This window comes from Chroicocephalus ridibundus, chromosome 16 (assembly GCF_963924245.1).
Source record: "Chroicocephalus ridibundus chromosome 16, bChrRid1.1, whole genome shotgun sequence".
In the NCBI taxonomy this organism is placed as follows: Eukaryota; Metazoa; Chordata; class Aves; order Charadriiformes; family Laridae; genus Chroicocephalus; species Chroicocephalus ridibundus.
Window position 1 is genome coordinate 11,112,527 of NC_086299.1, and position 23,618 is coordinate 11,136,144.

The following is a 23,618-nucleotide window of genomic DNA, read 5'->3' on the forward strand; positions in this document are numbered from 1 at the left end:
TTCCTGTCAACTAGCCGAGCATATCCTGTTAATATACAATCCCCAACGAGCAGTTTTCACAGCATAATCCCCCTTTGTCTGATAACACAGCTCAACTCCCAACGGATGCCCAGTTCTGTCAGTTAGGCACCTGAGGATGCAGGATCCCAGCACCGGGCAGGTATTTTCTGGCAAAGTTGGGCTCTTGTTGTTATTTTTAAAGATAAACCCCAGTGCTGCGAGAGACACTGGCTTTCTGCCAGTTTTGTGTTATTTCCAGGACTCCCTTCACTGGTGACCTCTCTCAGACGATGCCAAGTGCTCTCCCATGCTGCAAGGGCAGTGAGGGTCCTGCTGCCAGAGCCTTTCTCCCAGCTCTTGTACCCCTGCTGCCTGGGGGGCTGCCCTGCTCGAGGTAAACACCCTTATCCACCTGCAGCAGAGGGACAGCAATAGCCTCAGGTGCCACGAGAATAGCTGTTCCCTTTCCTGCTGCAAACCCAACTTCTGTCCCACAGAAGGTCGGCTTGTCAGATACACTTAAGTCCTCGAGGTGGTGGTGGTGGGAACCCATGCGGGGTCTCTGGTCCAGCCTCCCGCTTGCAGCAGGACTGTCATCGACACTAAATCAGGGCGGACTTGGCTGTGTCTGGCCAAATCCTGGAAACCCTCCAGGGGATTTCCTGCAACCCCAGATTTCCTTACACTGCTGCAGCCCTTGAGTGAGTCTCACAGCTGACTATGTCCTACCACCTGCCCTGAGGACTGCAGTGCTCTCAGCATCACTCGGTGGTGTCCAGCCAGCAGGATATCTGCCAAAGGTTGTTTTGAGGGGACCAGCTGTGTTTCTCCTACGTGTTTCTGACCCTCCATCCACTGTGCTTGGGTCCCATGCTAAGACATCCCTGTGTCCTGACATTGCATTTGTAGGACATTCGCAATGCTCTGCCCCATCTGGTCTTCAGCCTTCTCATGGTCTTTCTCCCTAGCCTTGATGTCCAGCTGATGTGCCAGCTGAGCCTGTGTCCATGGTGTAAGACTGAGGAGGTCCCTTTCAGAAAATACCCTTGTGATTTTTCCATTCTGTGGTCTGGATGCGTTATGAAGACTCGGTCACTGCAAAGCCCAGCATGTTGCATTTGAATTCCCCTTGCCTGCACATCCCCTCTGTCCTTGTGCCAGGTGGTGCCAGGCCCTGCTGTTCCTGGGCTGCCTCTTCTGCACAGACCAACCAGGCAGCGCTGCTGAACGTGGAGAGGACAGATGGAGATTGCTGGGCTCTCCGCTGTTGAGGGACAGGGTATGGTACAGGTGCAGCTGGGCTTTTGGGTTGCTCCAAAGGCAAAGTCAGCAGATGATAGATTTGGCTTCAAGGCTAGCCCCTGAAGCTGTTCCTCTGCAGCATTGCAGACACTGGTTGATGACCAAGTGAGATGCACAGCTCAAGCCCAAACAGCATCCCTTCTCCCCGGGGAGCAGATACCTGTGCTAAACCCCCCTGCCAAAATCCACTATATCTTCTGTGGCCATTTCTTCAGCAAGTTTTGGTATTTCAGGACTCTGGAGGCTGTTCCCAGTAGGTCCCTTGTTGTGCTCGGCAAGGTAAAAGCCACTGTTTACGTTTGTTCCAGGCATGCCCCTTGTCATCAGGCTCTTCTGCTGTCCTGAGGAAAGGGAGCATATGTAGCCACATAATGGAGCTGTAGCATGACATATGGCGATATTTTTGTGTTTGTATTTCCCAATTTTGTATTGATCCTGCCCCTAGGACAGTTTCTTTGTCTGAAGTTGTTCCTCGAAGTTGAGGACAATCTTGGTGTTGGTTGTTGGTTTTACTAGCAGCTGGATCTGCCCTCAAGTACTTGTGATTCTCTCTACACTTAACACCTCATTAGCTGGAACATCCACTTATAGAGCACAGTTTTGCTGCTCGGAAAAGAAGGAAAATCCTGTTTAACTCAAGAGCAACACAGATCACTTATCTCAGAGGCATCTGAACAGCCGGTCCTGGAAAATTACTCCAAATTAAAAACCACTTGTGAAGAAGGATCTGTCCTCCCAGGTAAATCAGGGGCTGATTCATTTCCTCTCTAGTATGCCAGCTGAGCAAAGTATTCAGCACAGAGCCAGACTGACACATCCCTGCCTCCATATCCCAAGGTGGGAGGCCTCTGATTGCTGACCCTCCAGGGGATGGAGCACCCACGGTCCCCTCAGGGCTGCCTGCTGCTCCCCTCCTCCCGCTCCTCTGCTCCAGTGCCCTGCACCAGCTCTCTTGCCAAAGTCCCCAGCACGGCACTGATGCAGCAGCTCTGGCTCTTGGCAATCTCAGCGCTCCAGACAGAACAAAAACCATCTCAAGAGAGGAAAAATCAAAGAGTTGTTTTAATTAAAACCAAATTAAAGACCACTCTGATAGCAGCCTGGAGAGGAGTAAAGGGGATATGGCAGCCTTTTAATGAGGAGATGAGCTTGGCGTGAATGGGGCTGGCAGCTGGTCAGCAAGGATGTGCTGTTGGTCCCCATCCATGCACCAGTGCCATGTTGATGCTAGGGAGCATCTGCAGTACCTCAGTCCAGGTAGCCCCTGGGGCAAACCTCCAGCATCCCCAACAGCTCCTGTGGCCCAGGAGGCGTTTTCATGACAGAAAGGAGACAGGCTGGAGGCTGCATGAGCCCAGAAAGATCTGTATTGAAGGCTTCCCAACTCTTTTCATTTCCGTGGGTTTCCCACTGTGCCAGATATTCCTGGATATCTCTTCCAAGAACTTATCTGGTCTCCACTTGAATCTCTGTGAGTTTTGTGTACCCAGAGCTCTGACAAGGAGCTTCCCAGTTCATCTCCCGTCCATGTGAAGAATCGCCTCCTTTACTCCTGAACCCCAATCTTTTTGAACCTGGCCGTGAACCTCACACAAGTTTCATTTGACAGCCTCAGTTTGTCCATGGGAAAAGATGGAGAGCAGCCAGATTGTTGCTGTGCATGTGAAGTTACGGGTTTTTTTCTCCATTGCGTTGCTTATCCTCTGTCACCTCCCTGCCACCCTATTCCTGCCACTTCTGGGTCTGTTGAAGAGACCCCGCAGGACTGACTGGTGACCTCCCTCTGCTTGCAGCGCCTGCTGCTTACTCCTCTCTGCTACCACCTCTTAAGCAATTAGAAAGACAAGGAAATTCCCTTGTACCTCCTGGCTGCTTGCTTTCCTTAAAAAACTTTTGGCAAGGGACTTAATGGAGAGCCTTTGGAAACCCCAGCAGATGACATGAACAGATTGCACTGATCCGCGTGTGTTTGGCTGCTCTGAAGGGCTCTGAGGGGTTGTGGAGCAGGACTCCCCTTTGCAGCAGCCCCACGGACTCTCCCCCAGCAGACAGCACTTACCCGGGTGTCTTTAACTTTGTCCACTAATACACACTCCGCCTTCTACACGCAGCCTCAGGCTGCAGCCCTGTAGTTCTCTGTGTCTTCCTGGGACTTTTCATACAGGCTGGTGTCACACTGGCACCCCTCAAGACACACTCCTGGTGCCAGGAAAGGGTGGCGAGGGGCTTAGCCCTCACGCTGTGGCGGAGCAGGGACATGGACACCTCCCGTGGGTGCGGGAGGCATCAGCAGCCCCAGGTGCTCTTGAGAGTTCCCCGAAGAAGTGCTCCAGGAGAAGTTTCTCAGACACCAGCCGGGATGCTGATGCCAATGGGCTGAGGGTGTCCCAGTAGCTGCAAGGACCAAGTCATGTGTGGAAGAAACCAAAGATGCCTCCATCAGCAATGCTGAAAATCTTCATGAAAGGATGAATCCACGACCTTTCTGACCCCCCTGGGCTGGGTGTGTGTGGCAGGGAACCGCACAACAGCCTCTACGGCGGTGCCGTGGCAGCGTGTCAAGGGGATGGGAGTCACCTGAGCCCTTTTTCGCCAGCAGGTCCCTCGTGTCACCAGGGCAGCAACCCAAAGAGCAGATGGACAGGCTGTTGCAGGGGCAGTTGGCTAATTGGGCAGTGTTTCCTCACACTCATGGCCAGATCCGTCTCCTGCCGGCAGGCAAACACCGAGCCGGTCTGCGCTGCTGCGCCATGGCCAACACTCCCCAAGCCCTGCAGGGATGGCCCCTCTCCCTCTGCCCAGCCCCTAACTGACCCCCCCCGTTCCTGCTCACGTTGCCAGGGTGAGCCCCTGCTTCCCGTTCCTCGAAGACGTGCTCTGTCTGCCCCCCACCTCCACCGCGCCTGTGCGTCATTGATGCTGTCGTGTCCCATCCCGCCGCTCTCCTGCCTCTGCACTCTGTGTGCTGCTCCCCGTGCCCACCCCATGGTCATCACCCGGCTGGTCCCAGGCAGGAGGGGATAACTCCATGCTGGAGCTTATTACTTTGATGAATCTTTTGTAAAAAAACAAAGGTAAGTAAGTAAATACTACCATAAAGATCTTGTACATGCATCTGCCAGCATCCCGTGGTGCTCTCACTTTGCAGGGCTTGTTCCAGCTCGGTCACATTTTAGCCAAAACCTTAACAGAGCTGATATTCCCACACCCAAAGAGAAAATGTGAAATGCCTATCATACAGCACGCAGCACCGTTCCCACCGACTCCTGACCTTTTATCTCCAGACCTTGGAGGGTTTTTGTCTGCCTGCAACTCCGCTTTCTCTGTGCTGCCACATCTCCCTTAGCTTGCTCCTCTTTGGAAAGACCCAGACAACCTGTCTCTCTTCCATCCTGCTGTAGAAGGGGATGCGGTTGACTCGTTCAGGGCTGCCTTTTTATAGTAATCACCTCTTAGAAGAAAAGAGCAATTTCACAACATGCTGTTGCCTTTGATCCTATATTTGCCTTCTTGTAAATCTACGCCATCTCAGAGCACCGGAGGATTTTGTTCACGAGTGCCTTGAACATCAGACGTAATGTTGCATTTTTTCCACAGTGTTCATAAGCATTTGCAAAACTCCTATTTTTAACACAAGCAATGACAAAAAACAGGTAGTTTTCTCCCCAGTTTCCTATCAAATGCCATTTCAGAGTTCTCAATTTCAAGGATGCCGCCCTATAATTTTATAAAACAGAGACCCGAGTTTGACTTTTCCGCTTTTCTAGTTTCCTTTGAACAACTTTAAAACCATTTTCCAGAAGAATTCTGGTCTGTGGATGCCCTGCCACATAATAGCTTGGGTTACATCTTTTCCTTTTACAAATCTTAACAAATGACAGCAATTAAATTGTGCATCCTTTTATGTCATTACCTCTGTCAGTAGGCAATGCCTGGCAGTTTTTCATCAGAGGTTACCTGCTAGGCAGTTTTAATCTCTAACGTTGCTATTTCTGGCTAACCGTAAAAATAATCAAGGACTAAACCGAAAGTATTTTCCGGAATACAAACCCCACTTTCTGCCAGTCGTGCCTCACGGTTGTAAAGTCTGCTGGGTTAGACTTACATATATAACATGATATTCTGGTGATTGTTCCACCTGTTATTTGCTGTATATCTAAACCCTTTTTTTTTCTTTATGTATTCTTTAAAACAGAGTAATAACTTATGTTCTTGATTGTTGCATTTCTCTGCTTTCTGAGAAACTGGGAGTCCCTTGTTATTTAGATGCTTTTATTTACATTTTCTTCCTCTTTGTCTATTTTTTTTCATTCTATCTCCGTAAGGTCCTGATTATTTATCGTATCAACTTTTTCAAGAAGACCTGACATGTTTGCAGTCCTGAAGGAGATACCTTTATAAACTTTAATTTTCCAAAAGTTTATTTTAACTCTACAGCCAGTTAACATACAGCCACAATCGGATAATTTCTGCAGTGTGTTATCTGAGGTTTACCTGCCTGAGTTCATCCCTGTTGTCATAAACCAGGCTCAAATTAGCTCTTGAAGAAAATATCCAAAATTTCCTGCCCAGTTCTACAGTTCTAAATCTATTTTAAATGCTTCAGAAGTGCCTCTTCTCTTTCATTTGTTCCCATGGCTACCATTCAAAAGTTTCACTCATTTTAGGAGTGCGATACTCTTCAAATCTTTAATGCAATCTACTAGTTGACTTTTGCTTCCTAATTTAGCTGAAGGCTCTAAAATCTAAGACTTCAGACATCGCAACAGACATACGGCTACCTTGTACTCCTCGCTCCTCTCTGCAGCCACCCTTGTCTCCTCCAGGAGGTTAAATCCTCGTCTGAAGCTTTTCTGGGGCTCCGCTGCCTTCCTGGGGGTCCCAACACAGGACGATGCTCGGTTGACCTGTGCCATCCTCTTACCTTCCTCCTTTCCGTCTCATCCCCGCTTCTGGTGCTGGTTAGCGTCAGGGTTCATAACATGCATGAAGTTTTCGCTTCACTGAGATGAGCTCAGAAATGCTGCAGGAAAGGGCTGAAGGGGAGAGGGAGCTGCTGGCTCCTCCATTAGCTCCCTGCGGGCTGGACCCTGCAACAAGCTAAACAGGTTGAGTGAGGACGGCTCCCCAGTGTCACGTTTCAGCATAAGCCATCCAGGGCCAGGTACCCTCACAGAGCGCGAAGGGATGTAAAAGCTTTAGCTTGATTTAACTCTGCACAGAGAAACCTCACCACGACATCCCCAGTGGGGCAGGGAAGGCAGTGGGCTGCAGCCAACGCCTACTTGGATGGTGGCTGGAGACCAGTACAACTGGTAAAGATGCTGGTCTGCTCTGGGAGGGGGAGGTGAGATGGAGGGAGAGGTCTGAGCCCTTCCCCAAAACATGTCTTTACCATCCAGGCCGGGGACTGGGCATCTTGAGCTGCAAGTGCTGGGCAGCACCCAGCGCTCAGCCCTGCTGCTCCCACCCTTCCTCCTGAAGGACCAGACCTGCTTCTCCACCAGACTGCAGAGCATTTGGGGGGACGGGGGAAGGCAAGCAAGGACAGACAGGGGCCGTTCTCCGTGACAGGTTGCAATCACATATATCCATGGGGTCTCTTGCCGTTCACACACCCTTCCCGGAGGTTAGAAAAACCCACTGTTGGGAACCGTTCCTCCGTCCCCCCTGAGCTCAGGAACATTAAATAGGTGATAATAAGCGGTCCCTGAGCAGAAGGGCCTGCTCTGCTTTGGAAAGTGCTACTCAAGACAATTTATCATTCAGACAAAGAGGGGAAAAAGGGTTAAATGCTGCCCGGCCTCCCCAGCCAGCGGTGGCTTTGGTTATCTGCAGCATGGCTGCAGGGCTACACGGTGCCTGTACATGTTCGGGGATCAAGAGTTAAGTGTTTAAATGATAAGTGATATCTTAAAAACATAAGTTTAGCAATGAATCTTTGCCGACAATACTATACTATTAGTTAATAGTCAGAATTAACTCACTGGCCTGGGGCCAAGCCCGTCACAGCCAGAGCCAGAACAGCTGAAGCTGCTTTTCACTTGGGTTTTGCTTTTACGGGATTTGCTGCTGCAAGGAGACTCCGATTTCTGTAAAAATACGCTCGTGTTTTCCTCCTCCCAACCTGCCCCTGGAAGCTCGTGGCTCCTCGGAGCCCAGGGGATTCAGCCAGGAGCTGAAAAGCTTTCCTTTCACATGCAGAGACACGAGCAAGGGTGCGGATTTCCCGCAGGGCGTCTCTCTGCAGCCCCCGACCGCCCCCCACCAGCTGCCTGCCTGCTCTCAGGGAGCCTTTACAGGCAGATTTACTGCTCTAGATGCCACCAAGAGACTCACTCCCCATCCTTGCCATCCCACGTTAACTGCCCTCTCCCTCCGTTGGGGGACTGAGCTTGATCAAGTAGCTCCAGGGGACGGAGCTTCCCCGGACCCCAAGAAGCAGCAGCCTCTCCTGGTAGCCAGGGCTCCTTGGGTGATGCTCCCTCTCAGTCCTGGCCCTGTGATGGCTGCACTGAACCTTGAGTCTGCGTGTGACAGCACCATAGCCCCAGTTGCACAGACTCTGCTTCATTCGTGCTGCTTCCCATTGTGTCTCCCTTCACTCCTGGCTGTCACCCGCTGCATCTCTTTAACCTTGCAGGGAGTGAGAGGAAGCCACCTCCTCCAGGTGTGATGAGCCAAGGGCTTCATGTGCAAATGAAACCTGTTCTTCCTGCACCAGGAACTGAAAATGCTACATTAAATGTGTCACCATCAAACCCATTTTAATGTCCCCTAGATGTCATCTCTTTTGGATCTGTCTACCTGGGAACCATCTTTTGATGTAAACTAACATGTAGGTGCAACTGAAGTGGTGTCTGTCCCATTTTTGTAACCCCAGTGCTGCTACTTTTCCCAGACAAGGCTTTATCTAATGCTCTTTGCAGCAGGGTTTAAGCGTTGTCCTACGATGGTGCTGCCCAAGGATTAGATATGGGCAGCAACTACCAGCATAACCAATATACCTTGCCTCCCAAGGTGGGACCAGCTGCCCGATGGTGGTCAGGTCCATGTGACATAGTGCTGCGGTCAGTTGTCACCAGATGGCAGCAAGGAGAGCATCAGCTCACACTGTCGTGGCTGGCTGAGGACAGCAGTGAGGATGTGCAGCGCTCCCTGGTCCACCACCATCCTCCACGGAGGCCACTAATTCTGGTGCAGAATGAGAGGAAGGTGCACAAAAGGACATTGGAGGAGGTCCGGCATCACCCGCCATGGTGTGGTGCCTTATGACACTTGCCAGTCTGCTTGGAGCTGCTGGCTTGGTGATCAGAGAAGCTTGTGGGCTTCAGGACAGAAGGTGGAGGCTGGTAGCACCCCCTACACTGACAACAGCAAGCTTGTGATGGTAGTTCTGAGGCCTTGGCAGGCCTTCCTGTGGACACCGAAGGGACGCGACAGTCATAGGAAGCCCGTCCTGGGAGCAGAGTGAAGGCATGAGGTGGGACCAGGGCTCACCATGACTGGCTGTGAAGAGCATCTTCAGGGGACAAACTGGACTCCAAGGAGTACATTAGATCTTCAAAGTCACTGCAGCAGTCAGGCAATAAGTCTGTGTAGTCCAAGGTCCCATCTTCAGCAGCAATGGCCTAAGGGGATGCTCAAAGGAGCTGAAGAAGAGAGGTCTCCAGTGACTGCTCCCTTGGGACAAAATTCCCACTGTGTCTGGCAGCACAGCCCTGGAGAGATGCAAGAAAATCCTGAGGGTCTGGGTGGACTCCAGCAAAGAGACAGGGCTGCTGCTTCCTCTTGGACTTTGGGGTCTCACTTTGGAGAGCTGGGTGGATCCTCTGGGACATACCTGTCAAGGGCATTGCAGGACAGAACAACAGCCCTGGGACCCGGAAGGATTTGAATGGTGGTTTGAGGAGTTTGGAAATGGTGAGTGCTTTCTAACATCTGATGGGAAATGCCGGGTGCTCCAGAGCAGGGGGGAGTGAGGGCACCATTACAGAGCCTGGGAAATGGGGGAGCCCTGGGAGAGCGCCTGGATGGCGGGTGCTTGGCATCCTTGCCCTGCAGAGGAACACCTCTGGAGGCAGGAGCAGCAAAACCACTGGCCTTAGTGAAAAGGTCCCTGGTCCTTCTGCCTCCTGTAGTGAATTGAGCACTCTCCATGCAAGAGTGAACCCTAACTACAGACGAAAGCTTCTCCACAAACTATGGATCTGGGCCACAGGATTCTCTAGAGGCTGCTGCACTGAATGTGTGTCCAACCTGTATGACCAGTAGCATCTGCAGCGATATGGGCTCTCCAAGGGGGTCAGAGCCTGCAGCTGGCCACACTGAATTGGGGAAGCCCATTTGGCTTGCGCATACAGCCAACACCATCAGGGAGCCTTGACCTCCTCCAACCACACCTGTGGCTGGCAAGAAATGAGCCACTTGCGATGGGTGAAGGCAGGGAACCCAAGGCAGAGGGATGAGGACGAGCGCAGTGAGCCAAGCCTGTTTTTTCAGGGTCTTAGACACTTTGGTGAGTTGAGGGGCAGGGTCCATCCTGGCAGTCCGGCGGCTCTTCCGCTCTTGGCCTATGAACCTATGAGTTTGTATAGAGCTCCACGTGCAGGGCGTGACCTTCCCTGGGAAGATCCTCCAGGACACACGCGTGCTTTCTGCGGGATGCGTTTGGCCCCCCTCCCAGCCAGAAGAAACCGAGGCATAGCTGCGGGAGGTGAGCAGAGGGGCACTGCGGGGTACAAAGCGGATGCTAGCAGGCTGGGAGGGCTGAGATGTCAGGGTAGTGGCAGAGGGAACCTGCTGCGGCAAACAGGCCTGGTAACGGTCACACATGTCCTGAAGAGGGTTTGGCTCATGAGGTGCCCAAGGGGCAGACGTGTGTGGGGATGTCGAGCTGTTGGGTGGTGTGAGGGAGAGGTGGAGCTGGGTCTCAGCTTGCACCTTCTGGGAAAGTCCTGCTTGACCCCGTCTGGTGGGAATGGCGCTTGGAACCAACTCACAACTTCTCCACATGGGAAAGGAGAGACCTTCCGCTCCTGCCCCACCGGAGCTGACTCCAGGGGACCCGGGGACGCCCGGTCCCCGCCAGCAACGACCCACGGATTTTGCCAACTCCTTTTTTTTTTGGTGATTTTTGCCCCGCCGGACGCGTCCCCTTCTCCTGCCGGGCCCTGCCCGCAGCCAGCACATTCCCCTGCGCCGCCCCCCCCCCCGCGGCAGGGGCACGGCGGGATGCTCAGCCCGGGGCCGGCGGGCCGGAGCGGGGCTGCGGGAGGTGGGACGGGCGGAGGCGGGGGCAGCCCTCCGGGAAACCCTCCTCCCCGTTTCCCCGGCTTTTTTTCTTTTTTTTTTTTTTTTTTTTTTTTTTTTTTTTGCGGCGCGGCGTCAGCCCCGCCGAGGCAGATTTGGGCTGAAATCACGGCTTTCTCTTGGATGATCGACAGCTCCGGGAGAAACCATCGGCGGGCGGGGGGGAGCCGCCGCCCGCCGCCCGCCCCGCCGCCCCCCCGCCGCGCCGCCGGCCCCCCGCCGCCCCCCGCCCCGCCGCCGCCCGCCGCCGCCGCCGCCCGCCGCCCGCCGCCCCCGCCGGCAGCGCGGCGCCCCGGGGCGGGGCGGGCGGCGCGGGGCGCTCCCCCGCGCGGCGGCGGCGGTGGCTCGGCCCGGCCGCGGCGGCGGGGCCGGCGGTGCGCTCCGTGCCCGCGGCCGTGCCCGCGCCGGCGGCGGCCCCAGCGAGGGGCTCGGTCCGCGCTCCGCCGCTCGCCCCGCCGCCTCCATGGAGCGCCGGCCGCGCCGCCTCTGATGCCCGGCCCGGCGCGCACCATGGGGCCGCTGTGGCTCTGCTGCCTGCCCCTCGCCCTCCTGCCCCTGCTCGCCGCCGTGGAAGGTAAGGGGGGCGGCGGGGCGGGGGCCCTTCTGGGGCAGGGTGTGCTTCCCGGCGGGTGTTTTTTCCTATATTTTTTTTTTTTTTTTGTTGGGGGGGTGGCACTTTGTCCTCCGCCCCTCTCCCCCCCTTACCCCCGCCACAGCGCTGGAGGGGAGGCGAAGTTTTTGGGGAAGTGCTGCCCCACCTGGAGGTGTTGCCGCCGGAGCCCGGTGCGGAGCTGGGGGCCCCTCGTGTGTGTGTGTGTGTGTGTGTGTGTCCGTCCCAGTCCCACTCCCCGTCCCCAGACCCTCCCCATCGCTGCGTTGCCCTTCTCTCCGCCATCCCTTCGCCAAGGTGGGCATCCCTCCCCGGCACCCCCGCGCCCCCGCAGCAGGTCCCCGGGTGCTGGTTGGGTACCACGGAGCCTCTCTCCTAGGGATGCCCGGGCTTTGCCACGCCGTGCCCGCCGCTGCCGCCTGGGAGAGCCTTTGGGGTGCACCTCGACAAGGCCTTGCCGGCATCCTGGAGCTCATGGCCGGCTCCCCGTTGGCGGCGTGGCTTTCCCGGCGTCCCCGGGAGGAGCTGGGCTCCCCGCCGAGTTCCCCCGGTGCTCAGACAAAGCAGAGCCAGGCGGCAGGTGGGGAGCTCCTGCGGGGTGGTGGGTGCGCGGGGAAGGGGCTGGGCGGGAGCCGGGTGGTGGGGTCTGGGCAAGGGAGGACACGTCTTCGCGCTCCCGAGCCCATCTCAGCCGTGCCTCCCTGCCTCCCGCCCTCCCGCTGCATGGGTGCCCCGGGAAGCACCGGAGAACCGGGCTGGGCAGGGGTGAGAGCAAGATGTCAGGCCAAAAACCGGCTCATTCCCCTGCAGCGCGGTCCACGGGTGTCTGCTCATCGCGGGAGGGCTGCGTGCGAGCTGGCCAGGGGTTTGGTGGCCCTGCTGTCCCCCCAGCTTCGCTGGGCCTGGCTGGGCGGCCGCCACTGGCCTTGGGCGTGGAGGCGCCGGGCGGTGGGAGCTGCACGGACGGTGTTTGTCTGGAACATGGATGAGGCACCATTTATTAAGTTGGAGTTTTGGGAGATGACTCATGGGTTGGCCAGCTATACATCGTGATATTTACAATATGGGAGCTTGGCATAAATAGGACTATTTACGTTGCAGTGGAGAGCGCTAGCCAGCTATGCTATTCAAATGAGCCCAGTATGTTTTTAATTATGGGGGGGGGGAGGTGGGGTGATGAGCGTGTTTGTGGGAGCGTACGTGTCCACGTGGGATGTCTGCCCTGATCCGCCGGCAGCGCTGACACTTAGAGCGGGGTTCGAGCTTGGCCGGCGGGGCCCGAGCGGGCTTGGCCGTGCAGAGCCGCCAGCGCTGACTGCGGCCGGGGAGGGAACCAGGCGCCTTGTGCGGGGACGGGGTGACACCTCCACCCCGCCTTGCCCTTCCTGCGTGCCCGGAGGAGCTGCTGGGCGATGCCCAGGGGTCGGTGACCAGCTCCCGCGGCTCTTCTGTGCTTGCTTGGAGATGTGGGTGGCCTTCCCACCGCCATGGCAGGAGTAGCAGGGACTGGATGCATGAGCGCCTGGGCTCATCCCAAGGGATTGGGAATATGTATCTGGGGACAAAGGGGCGGCACATGACAGCCGGGGGTTTCACCCGCCTGAGATGATCGCTGTAAGGTGTGCTCCACCACGGATGGAGGTGCTCCCGCGGACATGGTCAATGGGGCCCTGCACCGTGCTTCCAGCGACCATCCCCATCTGCAGCTGAACGCGTTGATTTGGGTTTGTCGGCGTCCCCCCCACGCCCCCGCTGGTTCCACCTGCCTTGTGTACGTGCATGGTGATGGTGGCTCGCAGCGTGTGGCAACCAGCTACCGTGTCCCAGCCTTTCCCTCCTTGCAAAGGCTTCTGGAGAGCTGGCGAGGCGAAAGCGTGTGGGACGCAGCTCCCTGGGCGCGTCTCCACTCCTTCCTCCTCTTCGGGAGCTGCCGCTTCCCGGGGCTCCCGGGGATGCTTGGACGCCGTCTGCCTCTCCGGGTGCTCTGGGCCCCTCGGTGTGGCCAGACTGACCCAACCGCCGACAGTGGCTGGACCCCAGCACATCCCCCCGGCCACAGGCCACCTCCGTGGTGGCGATGCCCCCCGCGCTGCCGTCACCAGCCCGGGCAAATTCCCAGGGCCAAAATGGGGGCAAAAAAAGCCCGTTAAGGGAAATACCGTGTTCTGGTTATTTGCCCGGGGGTCCTGCCTCTTGAGTCCTGTTTTCATCTCTGCTACGGAGCTTTTCTGTAATGCCGGTAATTTCACTTGTCTCCTCTGTGCCTCAGTTTTCCTAATTACAAGGCGTAAAATAATACAAGCGTCTTTCCCAAGGGAGCCGCGAGGTTTTGTTAATGAACATGACAAAGTGCTTTGGGATCCGTGGTTGAAAGCGCAGTCTTAGTCAGTGCGCGTGTGTGTGGGGTGTTTATTTATCTACATGCTTTATATTTCTCTGTACGCTATATATTCACTTGCATTTAACAAACCTTAATTAGAAACAAAGCCGATAGGGAAGGAAATATAAACAGGAGTGTGTATGAAAATTGGAAGTTGATTACTCACTGGCCAGCAGAATGCGTGTCTTGGGCTCGGGAGGAAGGGCCGTTTGGTTAAAACCAGCTCTGTTAAAAGGAAATGTGAAAAGAACGTAAAACATAAATCAATATGGAAAACAGGGAGGCGGATGACAATGTACATAAAGCAGAGGTTAGGAATTGCGTACAGTTGTTAAGGCAGTTGCAAGGTAACGTATCTGCAGCTGAGAAAGTTCAGGCTTATAAAAGGAAAGTTTCTTTTTGTGTGTTTTTTTCAAAAAAAAAAAAAAACCAACCAGAAAGTCAAGAACAAAGGAGTCCTGGAAGGGTCTGGATCCCACACCGGTTGGTAACAGTGCCGCTATCACTAACGGCTCCTCTTTGTATTCCTGCTGGCGTACTCTGCACGCGTATCTGGAGTACTGATACTTCCGAGGTATTTTTGGGGGGAGCTGGGAAGGGCACTTAGGTATTTTAAAATCAGCAGCGCAGCTAACTTGCATGGGGGGGGGAAACCCCCGAAGGCGCTCTTCACCCCCTTGGAGTTAACTTTTCATAAACCTTGTGGCGCTGGCAAGTTTCCCGAGGGCTGGAGGAAAGCCAGCCGTGTGCCAAAAAATGCGAAAGGAGGAATGAGATGGCCATAATATCTGCAAGGGTGCGGGCAGGCGGGGAGCAGGCAGTGTGGAGGCAGCGGTGGGCTCTGATGGGCGAGGGAGGATCAACCGGCATGAGTTTTGCTGGGAAGCAGCATCACAGGCGGGCGAGGGGACTCGGGGATGAGCATCCTTCGGCGCCGAGCGGTCCTGTTCCTGAGCCCGGCCTTGGGCTGGGATGGGGATGCTGCGGCGGGAGGGCTGTATCGTCTCCTGGGGCGGGCATCCCCGGGGCACGCCGTGGCTGAGGTGGTGGACACCAGCACCCATGCCCACCCTCCGAGCAAGCTGGAGACAGGACCTTTGTGGTCCTACATGGTTAATAATGTATTGTAACGTACACAATATACATTATGCATTTATTATGTTGCATACGTGTACATAATATCCCGCATATTGTATTTTATGTGTGCTATAACGCATTTTATTGTTAGGATATGGTCACCTCTCTTGTACACGTGCCATCTCTTCAGGGTTACGGGTCACACCAGGGCAGTTTCTTTGACTTCGGTGCTCCAGGAAGGTGGCATGTGCCCGGGGTGTGCCAGGACCGTAGGAGCTGCAGGAGCATCCCAGCGAGCCCAGCACGCTCCAGAGGCATGGGATGCGGCAGAGCAGCAGGTCCGGGGAAAAACACAGGATCTGTCAAGAAGCCAGTCCATCCTGCGTGTTTGAACTTCAGATCTTCAAAACGCTGCCCTGAGTCCAGGCTGGAAAAAAATTTTATGACAAATGGGCCTGAGGCGTGGAGCAGAGACTGTGTTTTCGGGTCGGTCCCGTGCTGCTCGCCGCACTGCCGTTGCCTCCCCTTCCCGGCCCTCTTCCCGGGGTTAATTTTTGATGAGGTGCATTCCTTGCACCTGCCTGCTCTTTGCATTACTGGGGGAGAAAACTCCTTTTGGAGACCAAATGGGTGCCCGCTTTAAACGTGTAGCTGCCGTTGCAGCTCTGCTCCTCTGGTTTTCCTGGTTGGGAGCAGCAGTTGCTTGCAGTCCCTGCTGTATTTCCAGCTTTTCTGGGTGAGAAGAGCCGAGGGAGCGGATGCTGGAGGGAGATGCCAAGGGGACAGGGCTGTAGGGGACGAGGGCTTGGGGCTGGCGTGGTCACCGATGTCCCCCAGCTCCTCGGGACACCCTACAGAGGGATCCGGGGGTGCAAAAGGGATGTGGCCGTTCCTTGGGGTTGCTGCCGAGGAGTTTGGGGGCTGTCTCCCAGGGATGGGAGTAGTGGTCCTTGTTGCAGATGGGCTGAGGATCTGCCCGCACTAGTCAGCGGCCCTTTGTGTACACATACCTGAGCTGGCTGTAAAGAGGGGTGGGCACCAGTGGGGCTGCAAAACCTGCCTGGGGAGCCGGGTAAATGCTGGATGCTGGGATACCTCCCCAGGCCTGAGCGCTTTTGTGCGAGCGCAGCCGGGAGTGGTGATAAACCAGAGTCGGAGCCCACCGCTCCTGCCCCAACACGCGCCCGCTCCCGATAGACCGACCCCTCTGAGATGGGTGCTTGTGCCTGGGTCTGTCCGGGGTTCCCATCCCACGCAAAGTCCTTTTTTTTACGGAGAACGACCCCCATCGGGGGAGTCGGCTCCCACCCTGGTTTGCAGTCCCTCCCAAACCTGGCTTCTGGTTTGCAGAGACGCCGGAGAGAAGCGCGGCTGCCCGTTGGAGCGCGTGGGGATGGGGGGAGTGGGGGGATGCTGGGAGGCAAAAGTTCAGCCGTTAGATAAGGGGGTAAGGACGGGGCCTCCCGCGATAAGGCGCTGACGTGCGGCGCGGGCGCAAGGGAGAGGCAGCGCCCGGGGGGGGCGGTTCGGGAGGGGGCTCTGCCCTGGCTGGTACCCAGGGATGGAGGGAGCATGCGGGAGTAGCGCTGGGGATGCTGGAGGTGGGTAGGGACCCCCCAGGGGCCGGGAGGGTGCAAGGAAGGAGAGGTGCCGCGGGGGTGTGTGTAGGGATATATCGACACCGACTTTATATCGGTATCAGGTGACCTGGGGACGTGCTGGATGGATGGCAGTTTGTGCCAGGGTGCGGCACAGGGGTGCGTTGCCCCCTCCCTGAGCCAAGCGGGGTGGAGGTGAAGGAGTAAGTGAGGATCATGCCGTGCCCTCTGCCCCTCTCTGAATTTCCATGCTGGGGGACAGGGGGAGCGGCGTTAGGTCTCTGCTGCCCCTCTGACCCGGCTCGTGGCACCAATTGCCAAGCGTTAAGGGAGATGAAACGGGCCACGAGGGCAGAAAACACGGCTATGACTGCGGATGGTCCTTGCCTCTATAAACATCGCAAAGGGGCATTATTCAGGAATTCCAGTTAGTGACTGCGAATGATCACGGCTCTTTGGAGAGCCCACGAGAGGAGGATCTCGTGATGTAGACCTGAGCATCACACCAAATGTGGTGCAAGGCGTGGGGGAGCGGGTCCAGTCTCCCGGCGGGCACGAGAAGGGGCTGGCGAGCTCCAGAAGTTGGTGAAGCTTTATCGGTTGGTCTAATAAATGACGTTCTTTACACCTTACCTGTCCTAGAGGCAGTCCGTCTGTAAAATGACCAGCACTTAAAAATACTACCTAGTAACGTTTTGTAAATCAGGCAAAATGAAGGAGCTGGCCAAAGCTCCTTTAAGCTAAAGCAGCTAAAATAGCGAAATACTTGCACATGATCTGGGAAATGATATTAAGGCTCAGGATAAATGCACACAGCCGTTTAATGTAGGAGTTTTAAAAAAGAAAATAAATCTTGATTAAATGGCAAATTGAAGGAGGAGGTCACCAGAGGTAAAAAGATGTTCTTCAGAAAGTGGAAGTGGTGTCTAAAAGGGGAAAATAGAAAAAAAAATCAGAAACGGTGGCGTGGTGAATGCAAAACCATATATGGCAGCCTGAGAGGAGCTGGAAAAATAACTTGTGAGAAGAAATGAATTATCCCCCCCCCAGCTCCCTCCCCCAAAATGAATGAGAATCGGGAGGTTAAAACCGGCCAGGATGGAGCACTTGGTGAGATGAGGAACAACTTCGGTGTCCCCCCAAAGGGCCGGGGCCAAGAGGAGTCCTGCCAAGGAGCTTTCCTTCCCAGGGCAGGGCCGAGAGACTGCCATCAAGTGATGTCAGAAGAGCTTATATTTTAGAATAAATTGGTAAAATGAATATTGGAGCCAGAGCAAACGGGACAAGCATCCTTTAAGAAGAGCTCCCTGGGTGATCCGGGCGACTCCAGTTAATTTTAGAGGAAGGGCTCTCTTACGCATTAAAATCTGCTTAAAGAGGGGGAAACAAAGAGTCAGTTTTCCCACTGGACGGGGGTCAGCGTGAGGCTTGTGCTGTGCGACGTATTTCTAAACGCGCTAGAAAGGGGTGGGAACTCAAAAGGCGAGAAAGTTTGCAGATTATACAAAATTATTCAGGACGATAAAAACAACAGTTGTCTTTAAAATAATGTAAAAGGATCTCATGACACTGGATAACCAGGCTATAAAGTGGCAGATTAAAAGTAGTCAGTGATGAATGAAAAGGGATTCACATGGAAAAAATTACCCTAAACCCATGCATGCACACTGGCAGTCTTTAAATTACTTATTAGCATTTTAAGAAAGAGATCTTAAAGTCATTGTGGATGGCTCTTTGAAAGCATCAACTCAGAACTGGGAAAGGCTGGGAAAGGAGGGTGAAGATGCTTGTACAGGAGAGGTACAGGGACGGGGTGGGGGGGTCAGGAAAGATGCAGCTTGGGGGGGTCACAGAGGTGCATCGGGCCGTGGGAGGTGTGAAGAAGAGGGTGATGAAGGGGTGGTGATTCATTGTTCTGTATTTTTTCACCCGCTCAAGTTCTCAAGCAGCAGGTTTAAAACCAGGAGCGATGGAGGGTGGAGGCAGGAGCGCATTGGGTGGGGTGAAGCCCACCCCTGCCCATCCTGGGTGCCGGGGGCACCAGGAAGCCCCTGATGCTGAAAAGCGGGGTGCTTTCCGCGCCTCCTCCCTGAGCATCCCCCCGATACGCTGCTGGAGGTGGGAGGGAAACCAGGAATCCCTTTGGCTCAGCTTCCTGTGGCGGATGCGGTCTTTGAGGTCCGTCGCAATGGGAAAGGCATCTTCTCCAGGCTCCGATGCTGGATGCCCATGCTCAGTGGGTTCCCCATCGCCCCCCAGCTCCCATCTTGGCTTTCAAGACCATCTGCAGCTTCCGAGACAAAGCGCTGGGAGGGGTCCCCATCTCTCCGGGTGCTCATCGCCTTGGCGGTGACGGTGGACCCTCCGAGTGTGGGAATGCCTTCCCAGTCTTACGCAGGCTCTTGATTTTGGCAGGGTGGCCAGGCAAGGGTACGGTTCCCTAGAAAATGCCCGTGGGCGCTCACCTTTGCCCTCTTCGGCGTTTCGGAGGGCGAGAGCATCTGGATGGAGCTGGGGGAGGCGAGGGGCTGCCCTCAGCCCCGGATTCATCTGGCGGGGGCGAAGCCTGGGTTTAGGGGAGGTGCTCGGCCCCTCGGCCGCCGACGGAGCGGGTCGGGGGGTGGCGAGGGCGGCCGAGCGTGTGAACGTCCCTGCGGTGGAGGGGATGCCTTGAGCCGCGCAGGCTCGTGCTCAAAAGGCCAGACAAAGGGAACAATGGGCTCCGCGGCCGGGCTCCTGGGCAGCCTGCGTCTGGCTGCCGAGCCCCCGGCATGGGAGAGGAGGGGGAGGCCCAGTCGGGCTGGCCGCAAAGGGCTCTGTTCCCCTCTGCTCCCACCCAGGCTTTGGAGGTCATGGGGACACCTGGTCTGCAGCGGACCGAGGGACAGACCATATCCCAGGTGAGGGCTATCCCACGCCGAGCAGCTCGCTGGCCGGTGCCCAGCCGGGCTGGGCTTATTTGGGGGTCCGTCTGCCTGGCAGTGGGCTGAAGTGAGCCCTGCTCTGTGGGAAGTGTCATCCCGGCTCCCAAAACATGTCCCCAGATTGCAGGGGACCCTGCCGGAGTGTAGTGAGCTCTGTTTGCACGTCCTCGCCGTGGCTTGCAGGGACCCTTGTTTGGAGGGCTGGTGGAACGCTGCTCTGCTGCTGCGAGGCAGGGGAGGAGGAGAGCCAGGGAGGGCGAGGAGGGTCAAACAGGGGCTGGACCCTCTGGACCCACTGTCCAGACCTTCTGTGAGCCCAAAGATCTTCAGTAGAGGAATGCAGGAGAGAGAAGGCATCTCCATCTTCCGCAGCCCTGGTGCACGGGAGTTGTGGGAGGCTGTTGATGAGAAGCATCACATGCACTGTGGTGTGGCAGTGCAGGTTCTTCCCATCCCGGAGTCTCTCAGGGCAAGGAAGGAACGATTGGAGCACTCTGTCGTGGAGCAGGGGACAAGGGAGCCCTTGGATGCACTTCAGTCTCCAGAGGAGATCCTGCTTTTTTGAGCCTCCCAGGAGGCCACTCATTCATGTGGGGTGACCACCGAACCCAAGTGCTTTGGCTTGGGTTGCTCACTGAGACTACAGGGTTGGGCAGGTTTGTCTGAGGACAAACTGGGCAGGACCAGGCTGTTCAGATGCCTCCAGGTGTGTGGTTGCTTTCACCCAAGAGACTGGTGTGTGTGTGTGTGTCCTACCAGGACCCGTATCTGCGTGCATCCACTTTTCTCCCCTCCCTCCAGGCATGGGCTGGTGGCCATGGCTGGTGCTCCTGGATAGAGTGGAGAAGAGTGGAAGGAGCTCCTGGAGCGAGCTGGCAGCATCCTTCCCTGCCACTGGCTCCGGTGACTCTACAGCTCATTCTCCCCGGGTATGGACGAGGTGGTGCCTCCTGGAGTTTGGCTTCAAGCCTTTCTCTCATGAGATGCATCTCTTTTCTTGCAAGCTCAGCTTTTTGTATGGCCTTGTTGAGCAGCCCTGCTGAGAAGGACTTGGGGGTAGTGGTGGGTGAAAAGCTGAATGCAACCTGGCAATGTGCGCTGGCAGCCCAGAAAGCCCCTGCAGCCTGGGCTGCATCCCCCACGGGGCAAGGGTGGTATTCTGCCCCTCTGCTCTGCTCTGTGAGACCCCCCTGCAGTGCTGCCTCCAGCTCCGGGGCACCAACAGCAGAAGGACACGGAGCTGTTGGAGCGGGGCCAGAGGAGGCCCCAGAGATGCTGGGAGGGCTGGAGCCCCTCTGCTGTGAGGACAGGCTGAGAGAGCTGGGGGGGTTCAGCCTGGAGAAGAGAAGGCTCCGGGGAGACCTTATAGTGTGGCCTTTCAGTCCCTGAAGGGGGCTACAGGAAAGATGGGGACAGACTTTTTAGCAGGGCCTGTGGCAATAGGACAAGGGGCAATGGCTTCAAATTAAAGAGGGAAGATTTAAACTAGATATAAGCAAGAAATTCTTTACGATGAGGGTGGTGAGACACTGGCCCAGGTTGCCCAGAGGGGTTGTGGGTGCCCCGTCCCTGGAAACGTTCCAGGCCAGGTTGGACGGGGTTCTGAGCAACCTGACCTAGTTGAAGGTGTCCCTGCTCATGGCAGCGGACGTTTTATTAGATGGCCTTTAAAGGTGTCTTCCAACTCGAACCATTCTGTGATTCTATCAAGCCTGCTGAAGATCAGGATCGGGCCAGCTCAACGAGGTGGGTGCAGCAGAGGGGATGTTGAAGAAGCCCTGGACCATCACAGAGAGGTTTATGTGGTGGCGAGCGGCTGCGCGCTGGCCAGGCAGCTGCCCCGGCCGGTGCACGCCACATGCTTGGGTGCGAGATGGGCTGGAGCACGTGAGGGGTCACATCTCGCCGTGCAGAGGTTACGGTCGCGTTTCATGATTTGCTTTGCTTGTAATCCTGTTTCCAGGCTCTGCCATTGCAACTCGGAAACCTTTACGGTGAGCCTCACTTAATAAATCTTTGCCTTGTTTTACTTTTAAGCCCGTCTGGTATCAGGGGACAAAGCGAGCAGGGGAAACGCATGAACCGGGGGCAGCGCGGATGAAATGAAACAAGGTGTATGGGCTGGCTGGAGTGCTTTCCTTGCAGGGAGGGGGCTGGCCAGGCTGGGGAGAGTTAACCGCGGCGTGCCAGCTTTGGGGAAAGCATTTCCTGCGGATCTCTCCTGCGGGATCCCCACCACCTCCTGCTTGCGGAGCGCCCGTGCAGGTGGCTGAGCGCCGGGTTTGTGTGTGCTCGTCCCCGGCCTTTGTACGCATGCCCCGGCACGCAGGCTGCGGGAGAGCACCTGCGTGCTAAATGCGAGCAGGCACGTGGTCTCCGCGCTGCTCTGGCGTAGAAACGGGCGCAGCTCCGGCAAGGAGAGGGGGCCGCTGATGGGTTTTTGTTCTTTCCCTGGGGAGCAGAGAGCGGACAATGCCTGGACGTGGGGAATGGCTGGTGGCGGGGTGTTAATTGCCCGGTGCTGGAGCGTGCAGGGTGGTGGGACGGAGGTGTCTGCCCTTCTGAACTCACTCCTGCCTGGCACGGGTGCGATGCTGTGGCAGCATGGAGGTGGGCTGGGGCAGGCAGAGCGGAGCAGCCCCGCCACGGGCAAATGCCTTCCCCGGGCAGAGGCTGGAGCCGCCCTGTCCATGCCGAAACCGGGACAAAGCCTCGCTCCTCTTACCCACCGCGTGGAGGGCCAGATAGCCCCTGTGTAACAAGGACCCTCCTGGGCTTCTTCTGTCTTTGGTGCACGTTAGCACTGCTCTGGTGGCTTGGAAAGGATGGACACAGGAGCGTGCGTGATGCCGTGTGGAAATCCCTTGACAGCAGCCGCGCAGTAGCGCAGCGGGGCGCTGGGGTGGGCTGGAGGAGCAGGCTGTGCCAGCTGCTCTGGAGGGGAAGGGGTGCCCAGCACCTCCGGGACTCGTCCTGGTTCGACAGCTCTACCTTTGGGGAACCTCAAAGAGAATCCTCGGACAGATGCAGAGCAGTTGGGAGCAGGGCAGGCACGGGAAAGGTGCTAATTAGGATGTTGGCAGCATTAGTAGGGGTCGGTGTCTGGCTAGTGGGAAGTGTTGAACAGACAGCGCAGGGTCTGCTCGGTGTTGTGCTCTGTGTCAATCTGCAGGCAGCAGGCAGCCAGCGAGTCTGCGGGTGGGATGAGGCCAGCGCGGGTGCGCGGCAGAGCCATCCCGGGGTAGGTGGGTGCTGCCTTGAGTCCCCCCGTGGCAGCTGGGCGACGGTCGGTGATGTGGCTCTGTCACGGGGGGGAGCAGATCCACTCTGAGCGTCGTCTAGTGATGGGGAGATGCCTGCTTCGGGTGGCCACGCTGCTGCTGCACGGAGCCACTGCCTGATACACCTGGCTTTCTCCTCCTTTTGGCTCTTCACCTTTCTTTTTCCAAGGCTGCAGGTGAGATGGAGAGCGGAGAAGTTGCTAACGATGCTTTTTTTTTTTTTTTTTTGGGTCTGATGTCAAACTCTTGTGGCTTCAGATTGAATAGCTGCCACGAGATTTTGCTGTGACTGACACCTGTTCTGGCTGGAGAGCGACAGCTTTTGATAAACACAGATCCTCTGGAAACACTGAATTTACTGGCAGCTGCTCCCATTTGTTGTCTGGCCTCTGTTCCCGGGTTGAGTTAAACCCTGCGCCGCTCCGTGAGGTTGCTGATGCTCCTCCTTGGGTCGAGGGGTGGATGGGGGAGTCTCCTGGGCTCCGCTGGTTTATGGCGAGCCACGGGACAGGCAGGAGGTGCAGACCCATGCGAGTAAGGCTTTGCTGGGGAGTGCATCCAGGTTGGTCCCTCGGGGGCTGAGCAAGTGGCTGTCCCCATCCTGGTGGGACACGGCTCATGGGCACGTGCCAAAAGCCGAGTGAGCCAACTCGTCCCTGGCGTTTGCTTTCATCCCTCAGCGTTTCACAAGCTCATCCCTGCTTATCTGCGGGGCTGAGGGTGAAGTACATCCTCTGTGGGCTGGGCCCTGCAGCGTTGCTTTGCTGCTCCATGTTTCCCTATGTCTCTGTGTAAGAAAAGGTGGGGCTGCGTGGTGGGGGCTTGTATTTTGGACTGAAAAGTAAGGGATGTGGAGGGGACATTGCCAGCGGCTCTGGTAGATTTGGGAGCGGCACATTTGGGGACCAACAGGAGGGACCGGTGGATCCTGCGCATCCCTGTGGTGCGACAGATAAGAGTGGCAGGGGCTGCCCAAGTGGCTTCGTGCCGGGGGAAGCAAGGCAGGTCACCCTCAAGAAGTCTTGCCCTGTAATTTGGGTGGCCTAAATATGGCCTGAGATCCCGCCGGGGGGTGCTGAGCCCCTGGAAGGCTGACCCAGCGTTTTACGGTGCGTTTGGGAGGTCCTCAGTGTG

General features: G+C 56.3%; 1 protein-coding gene across 2 annotated transcripts in view; it reads left to right on the forward strand.

Moving 5' to 3' along the window:
- The first annotated feature begins 10,981 nt into the window (after window positions 1-10,981).
- EPHB2 (EPH receptor B2) overlaps window positions 10,982-23,618 on the forward strand; it is a 140,617-nt gene continuing 127,980 nt past the window's right edge. For both annotated transcript variants that reach the window (XM_063353540.1, XM_063353541.1), the window contains exon 1: window positions 10,982-11,188. In XM_063353540.1, coding sequence (XP_063209610.1) covers window positions 11,104-11,188 — 85 coding nt within the window. In that variant the 5' untranslated portion in view covers window positions 10,982-11,103. The remainder of the gene's footprint in view (window positions 11,189-23,618) is intronic.